This window comes from Microcaecilia unicolor, chromosome 6 (genome assembly GCF_901765095.1).
Source record: "Microcaecilia unicolor chromosome 6, aMicUni1.1, whole genome shotgun sequence".
Taxonomy (NCBI): domain Eukaryota; kingdom Metazoa; phylum Chordata; class Amphibia; order Gymnophiona; family Siphonopidae; genus Microcaecilia; species Microcaecilia unicolor.
The window spans coordinates 25306980-25323253 of NC_044036.1; the positions used below are offsets into that span (position 1 = coordinate 25306980).

Below are 16274 nucleotides of genomic sequence, written 5' to 3' on the forward strand. Positions count from 1 at the left end.
GGTCAGAAACTATTACTCTGTGCCCATATTGGTCCTTCAGACTCAGTCCATGAAAAACTAGCTCCAGGATTTCCTAAAACTATCCTATCTTGGCTAAAAGTCCAGAAGTAAATCTGTGCTAAGTCTCTGCCCCAACTCTACATGACCTAATGAAGAGAGCCTATCCCAAGCAGTGGTTTAAGTACACTAAAGCTATCTACATAGTAATGTGTGTACAAATGCTGGTTATTTTACCTGTTGGCTGTGTGCAAAACAAAACCTTATTCTTCTGGTCCACTGTTTCCCAACTCTTGGCTAATAAACTTAAATTTATTAGTTGTATGTCTGATTGATGAGTGATTCCCAGCGTTTGTTTTATATTTAACCTACTGGCATAATTTCAAGACCTGTGTGACATTCCCCCTCCCCCTTCCTACAACCACGAGGGAATACCTTGAACAGCAGAATACCTGCCCAGAGGCAAATGGAAACCTTCCTGGTGAGTGGAAGATTGCCAGTATATATGCATGCACAGGCTGCAGCTAAGCTGTACTTGGCAGGTCCTCCATATGTTTATGTTTAAATTTACTTACAACTTGCTATCCCGCCTTTTCTGATGAATAGGTCAAAACAGTTTAGTAGGGAAAGCACTGTAAGTGTGGTGGATATCCATTACTGCTTGTCCGTGTTTCGTTACGACCTCCTTGATGTGCTAGGTTATTTATCTTATGATAAGCATTCTCTATTGCTGAATATCACTCAGAGCTCCAACTAAATTAAGAAAAGTCAAGTACACCACTCATGACGACACCTACTGGCCAATTAAAGCAAATGTAACAAAAAAAAAAAAAAAGTTTCTCATGAGAGACTCCTGAGAAAAGTAAAGAGTCCTGGGATAGGAGGCAATGTTCTGGTGTGGATTAGGAATTGGTTATTGGACAGAAATCAGAGGGTAGGATTAATTGGTCATTTCTCTCAATGGAGGAGGGTGAATAGTGGATAACCGCAGGGATCAGTACTGGGACCGGTGCTATTTAACATTTATAAATGATTTGGAAATCAGAAAGAGTGAGATGATTAGATTTGCAGATGACACAAAACTATTCAAGGTTGATAAAAACATGTGCGGACTGTGAAATATTGCAGAAAGACCTTAGGAAATTGGAAGGCTGGGCATCGAAATGGCAGATGAAATTTAATCTGGACAAATGCAAAGTGATGCACATTGTGAAGAACAATCTGAATCATAGTTACCTGATGCTAGGGTCCCCCCTTGGCTGTCAGCACCCAAGAAAAAGATGTCATAGTAGACAATATGCTGAAATCTTCTGCCCAGTGTGCGGTGGCCAAAAAAGCAAATAAGGATGCTAGGAATTATAAGGACAAGGATGGTAAATAAGATGGAGAAAACTATAATGCCTCTATATCACTCCATGGTGCAATCTCACCTTGAGTACTGCATTCAGTTGTGGTCATATATCAAAAAAGATATAGCGGAATTAGGTTCAAAGAAGAGTGACCACATTGATTAAGGGGAAAGGCTAAAGAGATTAGGGTTCTTCAGCTGAGGTCTACAAAATTCTGAGTGGTGTACAATGAGTAAAAGTGAACCGCAGTTAACTACAACAGCATAAAAAGAAAAAATAGGAGACAACTCCAAGGGGAGGTGGGAGGGTCTATGAGAATATAAGGCCTGCTACAGGTAAGTATCTTCGCTTTCTCCGAGGACAAGCAGGCCATAATTCTCACAATTGGAGTATACCTAGCATCCAGGCTCATCAAAAACAACAAACATTGGTCAATTTGGCTTCGCAACAGCGAGGACAGTACTCAGATTAACCTGCAAACTATATACAAAGTGAGAGTGCAGCCTGGTACAAAATAAAATGGGCTAGTGGGGTGGAGTTGGATTCTACACCCCAAACAGATTCTACAAAACTGTCTGCTCGAACCAACTGTCACGTTGGATATACTGCTCAAGGCAGTAATGGGATGCGAATGTGTGGACAGAAGTCCACCTCACAGCCTTGCAAATTTCTTCAACAGAGGCTGACCGCAAGTGAGCTACCAAAGCAGCCATGGCTCTGACACTGTGATCCTAGACATGACCCTCCAGGGTCGGGTCAGCCCAGCCTGGGCATAAGTAAAAGAAATACAATCTGCCAGCCAATTAGAGATTGTGTGTTCCCCCGGCGACCCCTATCCTGTTGGAATTAAAAGAAACAAAAAGCTGAGCAGACTGTCTGTGGAGCTTAGTCTGCTCCATGTGATAAGCCAATGCTTGCTTGCTTGCAGTCCAAGACCTCAGGGGCAATACCCATGTTGAAAGCCCCCCCCCCCCCGGGGGGGGGGGCTAAAATGTGCCCCCTCACCTCGGGCTCTGGACTAGAGAGTTGCACGGGGACAGAAATCTTACCCATCCCTGCCCGTTCCTGCTGGAATCTTACCCGTCCCCACCCATTCCCACTGGAATCTTACCCATCCCCACCCATCCCCGCAAAAATTTAAACCATCCCAACCCGTCCCCACCCGTCCCCGCAAGAATTTAACCCATCCCCACCCATCCCCGTCAGAATTTAACCCATCCCCGTAAGAATTTAATAGTACATAAAAGAAAGTTCCAGTCAGCTCCCTCAGTCTCTTTCTGGATTTGAGCCACAGCACTGTAGGCAAGGAAGGAACGGAACTTGGAACTCTGGTGCGCACATGTAAGATTTGTCTCTGATTCACTGGCAGTGTGTGCTGAGAGGTCGCCACATGCACACGCCAGTAGGTCAGGTGACATCTGATTCTCGTGCCTGTGTCAGAGCTGAGGTCTGTGCACCAGCCTGGGAGCAAAGAGGATTAATAGTAACATAGTAAGTGACAGCAAATAGACCTGAACGGTCCATCCACTCTGCCAATATTCACACTCATGATCAAGTCATCATTAAATCAACGAGTGTGATATTATATACTTGATTATGGTCGTTCTTTCGTGTTTCTGGAACAAAGACCACAGAAGTCTATCTGGCCCCATCCTTAAGTTCCAACTGCTGGAGTTGCCATCGAAGCCCACTCCAGCCTATTCATGTTCTCATTTGTGGGACACAGACCATAAACGTCTGTCCAGCACTGTCCTCATGTTCCAGCCACTGAAGTTGCTGTCTAAGCCCTTTCCAGCCCATCCTACACCAGATTGCCATGTATGAGACACAGCCTATTCAAGTCTGCCAGGTATCAGCTCTAGTTCATCACAGCCAGAGTCGCCATCTGTCACTTGACATATCCACACACATGCAGCCATTTAAGGTTAGCATGCCTTTTTGAATTCCGTCATCATTTGTGACTCTACCACCTCCTTAATGGAAGACTTTCCACATTTATGCTGTTAAAGCAAGGAAGAAGAGGAGGAGGAGACAGCACTCAAATAAATTGGTATTCGGTAGATGAGAGGCTGGTGCAGGTGGAGCTTACAATTCCACGGGAAGCCCACAGAACTGGTTCCTTCCCCGCGGGAACCCCGCAGGAACTGCCTCCGTTCCCGTGGGAACCCCACAGAACAGCTTCCATCCCCGCAGGAACTGCCTCCGTCCCCGCGGGATTCCCGCGGGGACGGAAGCCGTGCAGCTCTCTACTCTGGACCCCCCCTCCCACCAAAATCTGGCTACGCCCCTGCTCCAAGGTCACTAAGATCCTCTCAAGAGTATCCCTAACCACACCCTCTCCAAAGGACATCAAACAACGTGATACCCAACAGCGAGTCTTCTCCAGAGTAAACCCCACACTCTGGAGTGCACTCCCTGAAAGGCTTTGCCTAAGACAAGACTCTAATTCAGGAAGCAGGTGAAAACTAAGATCTTCACCCACATCTTTACTGGAAGACTTGCTAGTAACTTGTTAGTCACACGCACAAGTAGTAACACTAGTTACACATACTGTAGAAGGACATGCTTTATCCACTCCTACCCTAGCTGAGATAATATTCAAGCCTCTTTCTGACTTTGTGAGCAACTTTCTTCAAATTAGTCCCCCTTATTTTCTAATTCCTGTTACTCTCTCCAAATATAATGATTCTACCTTGTCCAGACATGTTCTTTTGTCAACACAAAAACAGGTATGTAATCCCCATTTTACTGTTCATGGATGTGATCATTTTTGAGTGTTTAAATATTTCATATTTATATTTCTGCTGCAAGTTCATATGTATATAGTAACATAGTAGATGACAGCAGAAAAAGACCTGCATGGTCCATCTAGTCTGCCCAATAATTTAAACTCATATGTGCTACTTTATGTGTTTACCTGACCTTGATTTGTTTCTGCCATTTTCAGGGCACAGACCGTAGAAGTCTGTCCAGAACCAGGCCCACCTCCCAACCACCAGCCCCGCCTCCTCCCACCGGCTCTGCAAATGGAAAACTGCAGGTATTAGCAATACCTAGATTTTTAGATTACATGAAGTTCTAAATGAATCTACCCTAAAATACATGGATTAAATTACAATTTAAAGTTGCTGCCCATCTGCAACTTTCCAATTTTATATGCATATAAGCCTGCAGCAGAAATCTAAAACATAAAAACTGGAATACTCAGAGGGTCTCTGATTTGTAAATCTGAGCAAATGGCATGGATGGACCACATATGTTGACAGAGAAAGACTATGTTTGCATAACATAAAAGAAGAAGAATACTAAATCAGCTCCTAGAACTAGTAACTCACCTTTACAGCCCATGGGATGTCAGCTCCCACCAGTCCACCTGCCAGTAAAGGGCTACCAGTATCATGCTAGAAAAAGAAGGACTGTATTTAAAAACAGCACACAATTTTAAAACACAGTTTTATTTCACGACATCTTGAAATTATACTACTATCAAATTCCACAAACAAATTAAGCACATTCTAGTGTAAAGGACAGACAATAAAGGCATTGCATCTCACCTGTAACAGATGTTTTCTGTAGATAGCACGATTGATCAGGCACATAAACTAGTGATGTCATCCAACAGCATCAAAATGGAACAACTCCCCCAGAGATCAGAATCAAGTGTAAAGCTCTGAGAACGTGGTACACTTCCTGCATGCTATGGTCTCCCTCATGAGGTTCTATAGATCAAGAATGAATGCAAGCCTTGGAAAGAAGAGAGAAACTGTGTGTGTGATCTATCCTGTTGTCTAAAGAAAACACCCGACGAGAAGTAAAGCTTTTTTCATCAATAACCAAGATTGAGTCAGGCACACAATTCAGCGACTCCTAAATTCATGGCTGCTTATTCAGCTAAAAACCACAGGTAGGTTCAGGATTGGTCTGGAAGGACTCAAGGAAAGAAAATTAGCAGATAAAAACTAAATGTACCCTTCCTTATCATCCCACCAGACCAGATGCTTGAAACGTACCAAAGCAATACTTACAAAAGGTGTGACAATGAAATTCCTGCCACTAATACTTTCATTCCAAAGGCTGCATCACTTCGGGCTTGAACACCTGATCTGTTGGGATGGATAAAAGAATGCATAGATTTCTAGGTTGTCACTTTGCAAGTTTCATGAGGAGGAACTAAGGAGTGCGCTGACCAAGAAGCAGACTGACTCCTGGTAAACTGAGCTTTCAAAGTTTTTGGAACTGTATAGTAGCCATGTGATGGCTGCTTGGGGAATGCAAAGCTCTGAAGCCCCCTGCAAGTACTAGGGGTTTTATGGAAGTCCCAGAAATTGGTTTTTCTATCACTTTGCTGTGGATAGCATTCAGTCTGAAGTACGAGCCAAATGAAAATGCATAACCAACTGACTACATAGACAGTCAAAACTGGAAAATACAGACAACCTACAGATATGTAATGCATGCCTTATCAAGATGTCATTTGCCACATGGTGGCTAACTCTGGAGTGTCAATGGACAACGTGGGTGAGGATTTCCTGATTCCAGCTACCAGTTCACCTGCAAAATTAGACATGGTACTTGCCAAGATTCAAAAGGGCAATGCTACCATTAATGCTAAACAATCACTTTCAAAGTGAAGTAGGTGTGATCCGAAGGCAGCTGCAAGAGGCAGCCAGCTGGTCTTAAGCAAGCAGAGCAATGGTTATCTACAACAGAGGGGCACTTGCAAAAGCTTTGGCGAGAGGCCACAAGCCCCCACATGGCCCTGGGTGAAAATTGAGGACCTTGAACGTCGCTCCAGACAGATCATCATCCATTTCATTGGAGTACTGGAGGATGATGAGGTTGGATCAATAGAAGACTGTCAGCAGGTTACTCCTGGAGCTTTTCTGTGACCCAGCTGTATCTGCTGACCCTGTAGTAGAATTGGGTACCTGTGCACTGGTTAAACACAGGGCACACCCCAGACCATCTTGTTGAAGGTACTTAACTACCAACACAGGGATCTTATTTTCCAATGGGACTGGAAGGGCAGAGTCTTGCAGTACAGAAACAATAAAGTAATGTTATTTGTGGACTCTAGTCTAGAAAATGACAAAAACTGAGTATGCAATACAGAGATGTAAAGTCTTTTTACATGCGTAATATACCCCAGGCTATAGTGTACCCAGGATCACATGTTATGTAGAAAATGTGGTCATTATATCTCTACAGACTGTGAAAGACTTTTTACAACTACATTTTCTTTCTGCGACCAAACAGCATTCTAGTCTAGCGCAGTCTGAGTCTCTGATGCTATCTGCGGCGCAGCTGCACTCCCACTACAAAAATTATGCTGCAGCAGCTCCAAGCGTTAACTGCCATGATAGACACTGCTGACTGACTGGAGGTGGCGACCCAATACCGTGCTGGCCTGTGAGAAGTGCCTCCTTTGAGATAATTTCATGCTTACCTGAATCACTGATCATTTTTCTTTTGCCGGCTCAACAATTAGTGGATACTTGATTAGGGACTTGGACTGGAAAGTTATAGTATGGGAGGCACTGAAATGATCAGTGTGTCTATTTTTTTTTTCTGTTTTCTGTTCTTCATTATGATGAACAAGGTTGAACGATGTGTTTCTACTTTAGAATTTCTAGATCTGGGAATAGTCTTCAGAGGAGGAGGTTCAAGGGTTTGCAGTGAGTTGGGGTATAATTGGTTTTATATGTGTGTATCGACTGGGCAAGTTGTTCACTTGTTGTTCACTTGTTCAGAACCCTTATTTTATCATCCTCACTTTAATATTCCCTTATCTCTTGTTTGTCCTGTTTGTCTGTCCTAATTAGATTGTAAGCTCTGTCGAGCAGGGACTGTCTCTTCATGTTCAAGTGTACAGAACTGCGTACGTCTAGTAGCGCAATAGAAATGATAAGTAGTAGTAGGTTGGCATGCAAGTTTGTAGGGGGTTGAAGAGGAAGATTTGGAAGGAAGAGGTGGGGATGGGTAAAGATGACATTATTGTGGCAAGTCGTCACTAATGTCGTGTGTTTGGAGATGGGAGGTTTATGGTTTTTGGTTGGGTAATGTTTGTAGAACAGTGGTAGGGGCAGTTATGGTTTAAGTTAAAATTTGATGTCAGGCATTGTCATTATATTCTCGTGTTGTGGAGAAGATATTGGATTGATCGATTACCAGTATATTAAATGTCTTGGATGGACAGATACAGTGGAGGAACAATTTTTTGATTTACTGGATCCTCTGTCCCTACCAAACATACCACTCAGATGTGATCCATTTTGAAATTACCATCAATATTTGGGGCATTGCAACCCCAGTGTAAACAGCAGACTGCTTCAATTTTTGCAACAGGTGCAAGTGGCCTTCTTACACAAAAGACATAGGACACAAGAAATATGCCAAGCTGATAAGGGACTGGATGGGCTAAGTGTATTCAGCATCCAAATGCTCCAAAAGCACAGAGGTGTGTGTTTTAATCCACAAAGCAGTCCCTTTAAGCATTCAAAGGGGGTTAAGTAGTTAGTTATAGCTTCCAATTATGATCCCAAATAGTGATTAAGAGACCTTCCTTCAAGGGCTTTACAATAGACTGGAACATTATACAGAATTTCCTTTAATATTGAGTGGGACTGAAATTTATGTATGCAAAATGATATTCTAAATCTCATCAAAAAACACTTGATACACTACAGCTGGAAGAACAGGGACACTTGACCAGGGCTAGTCTAGTCTTTGATGCCAACAAGGTCATTACAGACAATCAAAAGTTTTACTTTTTTGTAGTGTTACAGACAATGGGGCTTCCAACCAATTTTATGGAGTGGGCACCTTCTTAAGTATTGCTGGCCGCGTTTCCAATCCGCTGTGGCTTAAGAGAGGGCTATCTCAGACAAATGGCGGCAGAACCCACTTGGGAAGGAGCACCACTGGATCTGGTGTTCACAAATGGGGAAAGTGTGTCTAATGTCCAAGTGGGTACCCACCTGGGCAGCAGTGATCATCAAACAGTTTGGTTTCATATAACAGCTAAATTGGAGGGCAGCCATTCAAAACTCAGTCCTGGATTTCAAACATGCTGGCTTCAGTAAACTGGGGGATTTTACCTGAAGAAAGAGCTGATGGGCTGGGAGAACATATGAGAAGTGGAAAGGCAGTGGTCCAAGCTAAAAAGTAGCTATAAATATGTAAGGAGCATAAATAAAAGCAAGAGAAAAAGGAAACAGATATGGGTCTCCAGCAAAGTGGGTGAGAAAATAAAGGCTAAAGAGTAGATGCTCATGAAATACAGAAAAACTCAAGAAGAGGACCTGCCAGAATCTCTCTGACCTCACTCAATATCCTGGAATGGATCCCGTCCGGTCGCATGGCTTTGTCCACCTTTAGATTTTCAAGTTGTTCATACACACTCTCTTCTGTGAACAGTGCTATATCCACTCCATTCTCATATGTACTTTTGCCAGTCAATCGTGGTCCTTCTCCAGGATTTTCTTCAGTGAAAACAGAACAAAAGTATTTGTTTAGCAAATTTGCTTTCTTCTTCATCATTATTCACATAGCAGTTCGCAGCATCTTTCAGTCTCACAATTCCATTTTTAGTCTTCCTCCGTTCACTAATATACCTGAAGAAATTTTTGTCGCCCCCTCCTACATTTCTAGCCAGATGTATCTTTCTCTTGGCTTCTTTCAGTTTCATCCGGTATTCCTCTCTGTGTTCCTCTTCTTGAGTTTTTCTGTATTTCATAAACACCAACTCTTTAGCCTTTATTTTCTCAGCCACTTGATGGAAAACCATATCGGTTACCTTTTTCTCTTGCTTTTATTTACTCTCCTTACATAAATGTTTGTGGCCATATTTATAGCTTCTTTCAGCCTGGACCACTGCCCTTCCACTTCTCGTATGTCCTCCCAGCCCATCAGCTCCTTCCTCAGGTATTCCCCCATTTTACTAAAGTCAGCATGCTTGAAATCCAAGACTTTGAGTTTTGAGTGGCTGCCCTCCACTTCAGCTGTTATATCAAACCAAACAGTTTCATGGTCACTGCTGCCCAGGTGGGCACCCACTCAGACATTTGACACACTATCTCCATTTGTGAGCACCAGATCCAGCATCGCTCCCTCCCTCATGGGTTCTGTAACCATTTCTCTGAGCAGAGCACTTTGAAAAGCATCCACAATCTCTCTACTTCTTTCAGATTCTGAAAACAGAACTTTCAAATCCTCATCTGGCAGACTGAAATCTCCCAGCAACAGCACCTCTCTTTTCTTTCCCAACTTTTGGATATCTGTAATCAGATCTTTATCTAGTTCCTTTGATTGTGTTGGAGGTCTGTAGACAACACCCATGTGGACCGAGGTTCTATCATATCTTTTTATCACTTCTTCCTTTCCCCAGGCCCCTGTCATTTCAGTTGCTGCAATATCCTCTCACATACAGAGCTACTCCTCCAACTCTTTACGACCATCTCTATCCTTCCTAAATAGATTATAGCCTGGTACGTTTGCATCCCATTCATGGGAATCTTTGAGCCATGTCTCCGTGATTGCAACAATGTCTAAGTCTGCCTCTAACATCAGGGCTTGCAGGTCATGAACTTTATTGCTTAGACTGTGAGCATTTGTGGTCATCGCTTTCCATCTACATTTCAGTGGCATTTTTATCTTCTGTTTAGTTTTTTGTTTAGTCTCACTTTCTGCTTTGTTGGTAAGAAGTGATTTGCTAAGATTGTTGTTTTCATTGCTTTCTTTTCTACTGTCACATCTTGTCTTTAGCTGGGGGTGACTACTTGAAGTGACCTACCTCCATATACTATTTTACTATGAAATTCTAGATGACCACTCAAAATGTTATACTCTGAGCATATAAAACGGGTTTGTAGTAGTATAACTCCCTACCACAACATAACTAATGTATTACAGAGCCTGAATATACCAGACCTGTGGTACATCCTATACAGTTCACAGAATACAGAGTGCTCTGTGCTAAAATACAGGAAAACCTTTGCTCAGACATGCCTTTTGGAAGGAAGGAACTTTTGACCCTGTTAGAATTGTCAAGATGGCAATCTGGCTGATCCAAGCAAGAAGGAATGTGGGCAAATGTGACAAGGATCCTTGGCCATATCAATCCCCAAATCCACCAGAGAAAGGGTTCTCAACCCAGTCCTTGGGACTCACCTAGCCAGTATGCTTTTCAGGATATCCATAATGAATAAATGAGATAGATTTTCATACAATGGAGGTAGTACATGCAAATTTATGTCATGCTTATTCATTGTAGACATTCTGGAAACCTGACTTGTTAGGTGTATCTCAAGGACTGGGTTGAGACCCACAACTCCTGAGTGCGGTCAAAAGACATTCCTGTTGTTTGTCAAGCCATAACACAGGCACAAGCTAATCAACTTCAGTGATGTTATCAAATCAGAGACATTACTGATATAAAAACAATATAAAAGGACATCTACTTTGGTAACAGTACCACTGACTTCTACAACTTCACTTCAATCTTCATCTGATCATCATAGAACACATCAGAGCATCAGATCTCCAGCAACAGCTGAAGGTCAATGTGAGCACTCCCTGAGACAAGGCAAACACCTGCTGTTCCAGTCATCCTCAAGAAGGAAGAAACATCACCTATAAGTCATTAACTGTAATCACAATCCTATCAGGGGGACAAACAGGTAGCACAGGACGTATGCATTATTTCAACTGATACCCAATTAGCATCCATTTTAGCATTTAAAGAAAATGTATTATAGTCTTCTGTCCTGTCACATTATAAACACTCAGACAAACTTAAATCCTAGTTTTCATTTTGTAAATAAATCATTGTTGTAAGTTATATGTGTTGTTGTAGTTTATATCAGTACATATCTAGGTTAGGTCAGCTAAAAAAGATGTGACTTATTCCAGAGTGCTAAAATAATTTAGATATGTCTTTACCGTATCATCCCAAGTGGTGATTGCAGGTACAACCTTCACAGGTTCCACACAACTCCCTTGGCCAAGATAGCTGCCAATTCAAACTGTGACTGCAGAAACAGGCTGAGCAAGAAACCTTTAACCTTCTGAAATATAGTATGCATATACTGTACCATATCAAGCTGATGAGCTGAGATGCAGGCAAAGAGCACTGCACCACACAACACTTTTTTGCCCAAGTGATTGAGTCTAAGGTTTTTTACCAGGTAGCATGTTGTAAGACACCAGACATTTTCTTGGTTTCTTCACAGCTGACTCAACTACCACTGAGGAATGAGACAAGTGGACTTCATTGAAACTAGGCACTTGTTTCACACATATGTTTTATTGAACCAGGCTAAATGATAAATTGGCAGTGGCCACAAAAAAAAGGAAGAAGAGACCTCACGTGGACATGAGCAACAAACAAAAATGCTGTAGGGGTCATGGACTGCTATAGCTACAGTGAGTTTGGGGGTCTCTATATAAAATGCAAGAGTCCAAAACCATATCAATATAGTTCTACTTCCTGCTACACTGGAAAAGGAATTTCACTGGCCATGCGCTGCACGAATCTCAGATAAAAGATTCTTCATACGGAGATTCATTTCACACAGAATGGTCAGAAGAAATGCCAGTAGAATACTCCTCTGCTCCCAAGGATTCCAGAGGAAGAAATTCCAAGGCTCAGTAGTCTTCAAGAACACTTTGTGACAGCTCCCATCATGGCAAGGATGGGGCTAGAAAATGGTTGCCTTGTAACTCAGAGTACAGAATAAAGATACCATCAGATCTTGAAACAAATGAGTGTGTTTCTGTACAAGACTAACACATATGAAATGAGATGGTGTGACAACATTTATATTTAACAGATGGCAGATCAATACACTAGTCCTTAAAAAATTCATTCAACATCTTTTGAAGAACAAAGATGTTGTCGAAAAGGAAGCGAGAGATGGAGAAGACTCATTGGCTATTGTGACTAGTACCAGAGTTGATGCCATCTGAAGCTGCAGACAACCGCATTTCAATTGGGCAGCAAGAGGACATCTGCACTGATGGTGTAAAACAAATCTTGCACCAAACTCATCTGTTCATGATCTGTGCTGGTCTGTATGAGTGCTGAGTAAGTATAAATGGAGACTAGTCAGCATTACTATCCAAAGTGGAGTATCTTTGACAGGACAAATAGCACTAGATATAACTGCATAGGTCTGCAATTAGGGGAAGCATTTTAAGAGGAGCCTGAACTTTTTCAACACTTTGGAAGAAAGATTAGATGATACCTTTCCTTTACAATTGTGCAATTGTTTATAAGACACCTGCATTTTGGGCCTGGTAACTTCCAAGGAGCTTCATGCCAGCTTCAGTGAGGCCTTGCACTGCTGCTCCTTTGCAGCTAGGCTCCTGAAGCCACTGAGCAGAAGGTTACGTCAACTTCCACTGAGGTGGGCCTGCTAGATGGTGCAGAGCCCACCAATCTCTGCACAGAGGATGTCTTTCTCTCCGCCTCCTGGGCAAGTAGGAGTCTTCTCTGTTTTGTAATGGATTGCAGAAAGGATTCAGGTAGTCCTTTCGGACTTGTGGAGACATCCTTCCACAGTGTTTGCAATCAATCAGATTACTTTTGGTCTGAACCCAGACGTATGAAACATTCTGAATGAGTGTCAAAGTTCTGGATCTTTCTCCCACACTGCCGAAAGAAAGGGGCATAATTCTGACTGTCTGATATATTCCGATCAAAGAAGAAAAATGAAACAATGAAAGTACAGGACAGCTTTGTTTTTGTGTCCATTCAGCAGAGTGAAAAAAAAAGCAAACGAGGGAACTGAAGAGACCTTTTGATGTGGGAAGCACCACATATTTTCAGAAGAATTTTACACTTAGTTCTGAGTTCTGCTAGGACAACAGTACTGTCACAACACCATCACTGCTGAAGACATCACCCAGTTGTGTGCTTATCTCAATCCTGTGCATGAACAAAAAGCATTTGATGACTTTAATCTGAAGACAGCTTTAGGTCTTGTCATATGTCTTCAAATTCAGCAGGTAGGCAAAATTATAGTCAAAGTGTCACCAGATCAGCTACCTGTGAATCTTAGAAAACTTGTTCATACTAAAACTTTAATTAAACATTCAAAGCACAAAAGTTAGAAACACAGAAAACAATATACAAACAGACTGAGCTCCTAAATTTGTGCCCTATTTTCAGCTGAAAATTTATCTTAATTTAGGAGCTTAAAAGTTATCTTTATAAATTTAGACCTGCTATCCATTTCTCTAGGTTGATGGGCCTTGTGCTGAAAATCAGTGCTAAGTTATTTTCTTGCCCCCACCCTACACCGGTTCCTGTTGCCATTCACGTTTTATGCCCTTAAATTAAGAAATTCTGTGGAATTCTGAGCATAAAATTTAGGTACTTAGCCTATTAAATTTTCAGAGGCCATTTTAGGAGAACAACTCAGCATAAATCCTTTAAATTTCAGGCCTACGTTATTTTGAAAGAGATATTTGAATATTTTACTGAGTCTCAGGCCTTTTCTGCCAAATATTTGCACCTGATCTTAAATTAAAATGGTCAACTTGGCATCAGGACCACTGCAAAGTATAAACTGATTTTTCAAATGGCCTTTGCCACACAACAAACACACACTAATTAAAAATGTAATTAGAACTGAAATGTTTGGTCACTGAAAACAAATAGAAAAATACAAAACAAATGAGGTTCGGTTAGCTGCTATCAGGAGAATGTGATATATACTTACAAATCTGGGTGGTGGGACAACCAAGTTTAGACTACCAAGTGAAACCTCCAGTCCATTCTGTGCACAAGCAACAAGACGCAGTGCTACAAAAAATTCCTACACAAAATAAAAGGAACACGCTTGCTAGTCATTTTTAACTTGGGGATTCATCACATCAGTTCTCACAAATCAAGAAAGCTAAAAACTCTCCGTTTCTCTCTCAATTGGCTCTCATAAGATTTTCCATGAATTCATCACTGAGAAATATTTCCCAACTTAAGGAACAGGACCCTGAAGGTTAATATAAAGTTTAGATTTAATACTCTAAATCCCAAGCTAAATTACTGGAAACTTCCTATTCAACCATCGAAGGAAATTTTAACTTTCTAAGCTATTTTCCTTATTATATGCCTTGATGGAAGGTGTGGTCCAAAGAAGTGAGCTAAGTTAACTTGGTGGCCTTGAATGAGGAAATTCAAGACAAAGAGTTTTTACAGTTGTAATCAGTAGTGAATACCAACAGCTTTAAGAGGTGTCATTAAGACACGTTCAAGCCATCAATATTCAAAGTATGTCGTATGTGGTAAGAACTTCTGAGGTTCTGAGTAAGCGCAAGGAATGCTGGTGTATCTACTGGCAAGACCAATATTTAACTGCATAGAAAGAGACCCAGTGATGTTTTATAGCAGCAGAGAGCTGCTCAAGCTGTTTATCTGTTGTACCAAGAGCAGCAGTTTACACACAATACAGTTTTAGTGAAACTGAAGTTAGAAGGGGATATTTTCAAAAACTATGTCAGAGCCTGGTGTTAAAAACAGAAAATTTGGTTTAAAAATAAAGCTAAGTTATTTAATTGTGGCAGGTGTTCTTTGAGGACAGCAGAATACATAGCCTGGCATCTCAGTGTCATCTGATGGAGCCTGTGTAGAAATATTCTCCAGCTTGCTTACAACAAACCTTTTAGAACTTTGCACCGTGCATGCACATATCTTCCCATCTGCTGCTGTCACACAGGGCCTAGCCGACTGTATATATAGCTTCCTGCTGAACACCTGGCTACAGGTAAGTAGTTGCTTTCTCAAAGGACAAATAGGATATCAGAGTAATATCTGGGACTCTCTAGCTATAGACTGCCTTCAAAAAATAAATGTGTGGGGGGGGGGGGGGGGCGGTGGAATATGCAGAAGACCATGTAACAGGCAATAATAATATAAGCAGTTAATAAGCAGTGGTAGCTAGCAAACAATTTGCAGCATGTTTCTTCTTGGAAGCCAGTCTGAAGAAAAAAAAATAATGGGCTGGGTGGCGTTGAATTCTAGACCTCAAAGAGAAAAGACTGTATGGCCAAGCCAACCATCCCATTGGGAGTCTTGTTCCAAACAGTAATGAGGTGTTAGATATGTGAACTGAAGACCACGTAACAGCACTGCAGATTTCTTTGGAAGCTGATCTCAAGTGGACTACTGATGCAGCCATGGCTCTCACATTATAAGCCATAATACTCAAAAGATAGCCCAGCTTGGACCTAAGAGAAAGAAATAAAGTCTGCTGGCTAAATGGAAACAGTGAATTTGCTAATGGCAGCCCTCATCCTGTTTGGGTCAAAAGAAACAAAAAGCTAGATGAACTCTCTATGGGCTTTAGTCCACTGCAGATAGAAGGCCAAGGATCTCTTGCAGTCGAAATGAGGCAATGCGCTTTCACCTTTAGAAGCATGTTGTCTTAGAAATGTTGGGTAAAATGGAATTCCAACACTACCATAGGAAGGTAACACAGAAACGTAGAACACTGTAGGCAGATAAAGACCACACTGCCTATCCAGTCTGCTTATCCATGCCATCTACTCTCCCTATCGATCCCTTAGAGATCTTTACTTGTCCCAAGCTCTTGAATTCAGATACTGTTTTCGTCTCCACCACTTCAACTAGGAGGTCATTCCATGAATTCACCACTCTTTCCGTTAAATATTTCTTTAGGTTACTTCTGAGTCTACCCCCTTTCACCTTCATCCTATGCTCTCTTGTTCCAGAGCTTCCTTTCAATTGGAAGGGACACACCTCTTGTGCATTTATGCCACACAGATATTTAAATGTCTATCATACCTCCCCCTCTCCCGCCTTTCTTCCAAAGAGTACATATTGAAATCTTTAAGTCTGTCCCCATACTCTTTATGATAAAGACCACTGACCATTTTAGTAGCCACCCTCTGGACAGCTTCCTTGTTTCA

General features: G+C 41.8%; 1 protein-coding gene across 3 annotated transcripts in view; it reads right to left on the reverse strand.

Moving 5' to 3' along the window:
- EPS15 (epidermal growth factor receptor pathway substrate 15) overlaps window positions 1-16274 on the reverse strand; it is a 251598-nt gene that overhangs the window by 173857 nt on the left and 61467 nt on the right. For all 3 annotated transcript variants that reach the window (XM_030207237.1, XM_030207236.1, XM_030207238.1), the window contains exons 5-6: window positions 14069-14164; window positions 4682-4747 (exon numbers count right to left, since the gene is read on the reverse strand). In XM_030207237.1, the coding sequence (XP_030063097.1) occupies window positions 4682-4747; window positions 14069-14164 (162 nt within the window). The remainder of the gene's footprint in view (window positions 1-4681; window positions 4748-14068; window positions 14165-16274) is intronic.